This window comes from Limulus polyphemus, unplaced genomic scaffold (assembly GCF_000517525.1).
Source record: "Limulus polyphemus unplaced genomic scaffold, Limulus_polyphemus-2.1.2 Scaffold3713, whole genome shotgun sequence".
NCBI lineage: Eukaryota > Metazoa > Arthropoda > Merostomata > Xiphosura > Limulidae > Limulus > Limulus polyphemus.
This window is the reverse complement of record NW_013669323.1, coordinates 109,741-116,965: the sequence shown is the minus strand read 5'-3', so window position 1 is coordinate 116,965 and position 7,225 is coordinate 109,741. Positions and strand designations below refer to the sequence as shown.

At 33.2% G+C, this 7,225-nt stretch overlaps 1 protein-coding gene across 1 annotated transcript in view; it reads left to right on the top strand.

Annotated features, from left to right (window-relative positions):
* Positions 1 to 7,225, top strand: part of LOC111088416 (equilibrative nucleoside transporter 1-like) — a gene marked incomplete at its 5' end in the record, with an annotated part of 18,611 nt that overhangs the window by 4,741 nt on the left and 6,645 nt on the right. The window contains 2 exons of the mRNA XM_022398474.1: positions 2,459 to 2,544; positions 2,697 to 2,843. Coding sequence (XP_022254182.1) covers positions 2,459 to 2,544; positions 2,697 to 2,843 — 233 coding nt within the window. The remainder of the gene's footprint in view (positions 1 to 2,458; positions 2,545 to 2,696; positions 2,844 to 7,225) is intronic.

Sequence of the window (7,225 nt, the reverse complement as noted above, 5' to 3'; positions counted from 1 at the left end):
CGAATCTGATGATTATGAGATGGATGGGTTATTAAATTTTGCTTTTTTTTGTTTTCACAAACAAAGTTTCAAGCAGTATTCCACACCTTGAACAGTTGATAGATAGGAACAAGATCTAACAAAATGACTGCGTTAATTCTGAACTGGTTAAGAACAAATTGGGAAGTTTAAAGAACGATAAGACTTCTGGGCCATATAATATTTCTCTAAGGGTTTTGAAGGAGGTTAAAGATTGGATATGTGAACTACTTGCTACTATTTTTGTCAGTCCTTGAATATTGAGCAGAGGATTGGAAGTTAGCTAATGTAACTCCTCTTTTCAAGGGAGGTGATAAAAATTGTCCTAGTAATTATAGACCCATTAGTCTTACATCAGTAGTGGGAAAAGTTTGGAAAGTCTGATAAAAGATGCTTTGCAAAGTTACTAAAACAAAGTTTTTGATTTTATTGTATAGTCAACATGGTTTCACTAAGGGAAAATCCTGCCTTACAAATCTTTTGACATTACTTGAAAAGGTTACTGCTGATGTAGATGAGGGTATGAGCGTAAATTTGATGTAGCTGGATTTTCAGAAAGCATTTGACAAGGTGCCACATAAAAGGCTTGTAAAAAATTATCTATATAGGTGTGAGGGATAAGTTGGCGAACTGAATAGAAGATTGGCTAGATGGAAGAAAGCAAAGAGTTTTTACAAATGGAGTTCAGACAAACTGGATTGATGTCATAAGTGGGGCACCTCAAGGCTCAGTCTTAGAAGATTTGCTCTTTTTTGATTTACATTAATGACATAGATGAAGGAATGGTCAATAAAGTACTTACATTTGCTGATTATATTAAGGTCTTGGATGTTGCTAACTGTGAAGAGGATGCTGCTGATTTACAAAAGGATTTAGATCATTTAGTGAGTTGGGAAAATAAACGACAAATAGGTTTTAATTATGATAAGTGTAAAATAATGCATGTGGGTTATCAAAACTTGGATTATAAGTATAATTTGGATGGGAATAACCTTAACAGTGTCATGAAAGAAAGGGATCTTGGTGTAATAGTTGATCAGTCTCTAAAGCCATCCAGGCAGTGTGCTGTTGCTAGTGGTAAGACAAATAAGATTTTAGGTTGTATATACAGAAATATTGAATACACATCCTAAAGAGGTTATAATTTCATTGTAGAGGTCACTGGTTACCCCACATTTGGAGTATTGTGTTCAGTTTTGGGCTCTTTACATTAGGAAGGACACTGAATTGTTGGAAATGGTTCAGACAAGGGTTACTAAAATGGTGCCTGGGATAGAGGTGGTCGTCATACGAAGGGAGGTTGGAATCTCTCAGACTGTTTTATCTTGGAAAAGAAGAGTTAGAGGGGATATGATTGACGTGTTTAAGATTATAAAGGGAATTAATAGTGTTGATGCATCATTTGTTTTTCATACCCAATAGTGAGAAATAGTAGGATTAGGGGACACAAGTATAAGTTTTGGCAGGGTAGGAGTAATCTTCAGCTAAGACAATTTCATTTTTCTAATAGGGTGGTTAGCCTTTGGAATGGGTTGCCTTTGGATTTTGTGGAGTCAGTAAATTTAAGTGAGCTTAAGATAAAGCTTGATAAGTATATGAATGACAAAGACTGGCTTTAAGATTTTTTAAAATTTATTTATTAATAGTTTAGTTTAGAAGATGGAACAGCAGAGATGGACCAATAGGTCCCATGTTGTCCAAAAACGTTATGTTATGTTAATTAGAAATAATCCTATCACAAACATAGATTTCTTCAAATGTATAATAGTCATCCAACTTCAAGATGTTAAATCTGTAACTTAGACCTACAGTTCCACCATCAGGGAGTAAATGTGTAAGAATCAACCGAAAGCATCGTTACCAGATGGGTGAATGTGTAACCATCAACTGACAGCACCATAACCAGGGTGTAATCTGTAATAATAAACATAAAAATTCTCAATCACGAGGGCAAATGAATAACAACAATGTACAGAACGACCATCACGCGGTGTTTAAATGTGTACTATTCAGCCCACAGCACCACCAATAGAGGGTAAATGTATAACAATCAACCTAGGGCACCATCATCAGGAGGGACCACAACCAATAAATGTTTGTGAAATACCTTGATGACAAATAATATTTCCAGAATCGTCACTTTTTGTTAGAAATATCAAAATCATATATATATATTAAGCCTCATGTATAAAGCAGTGTACAAGGAAGACTTAAGCTTGTATTTTGATTAACCTATAGTGCACATTACACTTAAAATTTGAAGTATTTGTGATAATTTCAACTATATGTAACTAGTTCTACTTGATAATGATTGTGAATCTTGTCTTATCCTTCCTTAAAATTAGAGTCTAGTATATCATTAATTTAGCTACCTTGGATCTGCCCCCACCAAGTTTATTTTGCAGGTTTTAAATGATCAGGTTTCTGTCTTGTTGTATAGTGGCTGCAGCTTTCCTCCAGGGTGGGTCAGTAGGACTGGCTGGGTGCTTTCCAACAAAGTTCATGGAAGCCAGTATCAATGGACAAGTATGATTCCATTCAAATTTTTCAGTAGTGAATTTGATACCATAATGCTATGTAGGTTAATGGAAGAATTATGACTTAATGTAAAATCTAGAGTCATTCTATGAATGCAAGTTTCTCCAACATGTGCTTATTCAAGTCAATCCCTGTTTCAGGCAGTGGGTGGAGTCATAACCTCCTTGGCTCAAGTATTATCTCTTATTGGCCAAAGTTCACCAATCAGCAGTGCTTTTGGTTACTTCCTCTTTTCTGTTGTTATCCTCCTGGTAACAATTCTCTTTTTCTTGACAATGCTGAAAACGGTAAAGATATTGTTTTTCTTTATAATCAAATTAATTTACTTCACAAGCAATGTTTATGTATTATAACAGTTTCATTGTTAACTTATTTTTATGTATATTACTTTTATCAACTGTTCAGGATTGTTCTTTCAGAACTAAAATATTAACTAATTAAATATAATCATCAGACTGTATTACTTATAATACTTAAACTGCATTAGTTATAATGATCGTATTGCACAATATATAATGTTCAAATTCTATTAATTTTACTACTTATAATGTTCAAATTATATTATTTAGAATGTTTAAACTATATTATTTATAATCCTATTGATTAATGCTGTGTATTTGTGCGTATGTTTGTTTGTACTCAACTCTTCACACAGTTTTGGAACTAGAACGACCAAGCTTGGCAGCGGAATTGTCGTAACCTGGAAGATGTCCTTATCTATATGTTATTGTCCCCTACCAAGAGAGGCTAAAACATGCCTGAAAGCTCACCCAAACATTATGGAGGTCTAGAAGTAGGTTTTCAATGTTGCTAACCCTGAATCTGTCATCAGATTTTGTGTTCCTGACTCCTTTCGGGATTCTGGGGCTCCATATTTGAAACCGTGTTTAGACTCTAACTCACGAGCTAGCAGGACCAAACTTGCATCCGTACCATGGATTGATGTCATATATTGGTTTGTTTTCGGATAAAAACTCCCTTCGAGTAACTATAGAATTATGTGAATAATTGAGAGGGCCTTGATCGTTACATTGAGGCCTCTGTAAGTTATGAAAAGGCCTTTGAATCCCGCAGTGGAACCTGGGTATTTTATGTTAATTACTATAATGTATTGTTTCATCAGTTCGGTGAACCATGTCAACTAGCTTTCTCGCTCTTCCTTCAATTGGGGTGATATAATGTAAGAGTCAATCCTATTTTATTTTTGCAAAGAGTGGCCCAAGAGTTGGCGGTGGATAATGTTGACTAATTACCTTCCTTCTTGGCTATAATTTCTAAATTAGGGACGGGTAGAGCAGGTAATTATCGAATTATAATGAAATTCAACAAACAAAAAATTTTCGGCTTTTTCTTTTTTTTACCTATTTTTAATATAGATAGTTTTGCTTCTCTTTGTCATTAGATAATCATTTATATATATTTACTTTTATCAATCGTTCTAAACTCTCTGGACTTACAATGCTAATAACCGGATTTCGATACTCGTGGTGGGCAGAGCACAAATAGCCTATTGTGAAGCTTTGTGCTCAGCTTCAAGCAAACAAACAAACCATTCGGCGGCATAAGTAAATAAACATGACTTTGACCCAATTTTGACATGGGGTTAATAACGCAATGACGTGCCCAGAGCATTGACCTTATATTTATCTCATTCATATGTCATCAACACCAGGGGGCGTGTTGCTAAACAATGTAATATGATTATGTTAGCAACATTATAACCTAATTTTGACAATATAGCATAAATAATTATACTATGTAATTGTAATGACAAGTTCTCATGAGGCGGTGCATCACCCGAGAACATGGCCCAATTTCGATAAGTTAACATATATATAATTATACTATGTAATGATTTGATGTAAAATATTACAGAAGGTAAACGAGGGACATGTTGTTGTCAATAATAGATAATAATTATAGGCGTGGTTTTAACAATAACACTTGTGTAAGTATGACCTAAAAGTGAAAATGTCATGTGTTTTATAAAATATACTTTGAGTCAATTAAGTGTGCTATAAAAATCCTTGAAAATCTCATTACATCAAAAGACATGATACCTAAACATATATAACTTAAGATATTCGAAACTACTTCAATTTTATGTAAATACAGGTTGAAAAAATGACGAAGACATGGCCTTGTCAATTTCCTGTATAGGCACACAGCACGATAATGGATGATAATCATAGGGGTGGTTGTAAAAAAAGAACAGTTATGTAAGTATGACCTAAAAACACAAACATCGTGTGTTTTATAAAATATAACCTTAGGCTACTAAAAGAGCTATAAAAAGCCTTTGAAAGTCTGCTCAGTTTTATTCTGCCTACAAATAGTCCAAGAGAGAGAGAGTTAACTTCGAATATCTACTACATTATGGAAAACACAAAGATAAGATTAATCCTTGTTAAAAACTCTCTCTTCCCTTCACTGTTATAAATGTTGTTTTATGCATATTCCAGTCTTACTGTTAACCAATAATTATATAGTAATAACAACTAAGACATGTTTCAAATTCACTATTGTTTTCTATAACAGATATCTATTAAACTTTCCCATTCACTCACGATGCAACAACGTAAGTTATCATCATACGAACCATCTGAATATTCTGATGCATATCTGCTGGGAAATGACATATTGCAATTGTTTTATATAATTATGAAGTGAAGATACGCATTCACCTGAATAAAGACTATGCAAATGGCATATTATACTCCACCAAAGAAGGTCTAACATTTATGCATGTTGAATGGCAAGAATTTAAAAACTGATACCATCAGTGACTTCGACCATACATTTGAAATACAGAGAGAACTTTGGTCTGGATCATCATAAACATATTATTAGTGTTGTATGTGACAAGTCAAAAATGTGTTTATTATGTTTACAATCTAATATACAATTATATATCATGTCTTATAACTTTAAAAAGTGTGAATGGTATCGGTTATGTGAACAAGTATATTTTATTTATTCGTATTTAAATTAAATATAATAAATAGATACATAAACTACTTCTAATTCATTTGGGATAACGTCAAAAAGTTGTTATTCAAATATACACTGAACATCTATCCCCTGTCATACAAAAGTTTAGAAAGAGAATTGCTGAGAAGTCGATGATCTTAGTCAAACTGTTCATACATGCGTGATGTTGGACCATGATGAATGTATCTGGCTATATCTGAGAACTGCTTTGACTGAAGTGGATAAAAATATTAAATTAGATGTGTTCCAAGATAGAGCTAATAAACTAAATGTATGTGATTGTAAGAATTTAAATCCCATTAATTTGGTTGAACAAGGTGAATTTCTTCAAGAGCTTTCTGACTTCCTCTGTAAAAATGTATAAGACTGAGTAACTATATTCTATATACTTTTATAAGATTTGTTTTGTTTCATCGTGTCATCTATAAACAATATTGTTATCTTCTACATAACATAAATCACTCTGACAATATCTTCAATTTTAAAAACATTTATTAATCTTTGTACAATAAGGATTTTGATATTTGATCTACATAAAAAGTTATATCTAGTAAATGTGTCATTACTTTAAATCACTCTGTAACAAAAGTATGAACAAATATATCATTTATATCTTTATTAGATCGAAATTTGGACAACAAGTTTTGTTTGCATATGTGTCTACATCTGTAATATATACAAATTTGTCCACATGCTGTCCTTGCACAACCTTCTTATTTTAAGTCCACTTTTGATAGATCTTTTTGATGAATTTTCTAATGCTGTGAGATCTTGGAGGCAAGCCAATTGGATCAAAATATTCTCCTTTCCCATTTTGACCAAAGTAGACACAGACCCAGTGACTTCCAGGTTTATGACATGGGTCCAAGATGATGATGTACAGTTGTTTTTCTACATAGTTAGGTAGCTGATCACTGGTAAACACACTTCCAAGCTTCTTTCTCGTGAGAGTATACAATAAATCTCTACAGTGTTCATTGCTTCTTAGATATCAATGATGATGTTTCTGTACTGGTCAATTTCTAAAATGGACTGAAATTCTGCATTGGCGAGAACATTTATAGTGTTAAGTAAAGCTTTACCAAACTGTATTTCTGTTTGTAGATTCCCTGTTTCACCAGATTAAGGTTTGAATCACCAGCTGATAGGTCGGGTGTAAGATCAAATACAAAGAGTGTATATCATTACGAATATTAGTCATAACCTATATCAATCTCTTGATCTTGAAACTGTTTTCCCCTTCCACTAAATAATGATTTGTAGCTTCGTGCATACAGCTCATCATCAAAATCTGGTTGTAAAGGTCGAGCAGTAATTTGTTTTCCACTTACATTGATTGCCACGAAATTGATACTTTAATGTTTGAACTTCTACAAGTTTTTCTTCCAAGATCCATTAAATGCATCATTATCAATACACTCTATAACAAGACATGTAGGTTTTGGACCTAAAAATGCATTATCAATAGATGTTTGCAAGCTTCCTTGAGGAATTGAAAATGATTTGCACTCTATATACTTCAAAGGATATTTAGCAGTTCCTTTCTGAAAGACTTGCATGCGACCAAAGGACTACTGTTCTGACGTAGATAGAAACATGTTGTAGAATAACTTTGAAATCTGATTCATCACTCGACAGAATAACACCATTTGGCAAGAACTTGTTTTGCAAAATGGTG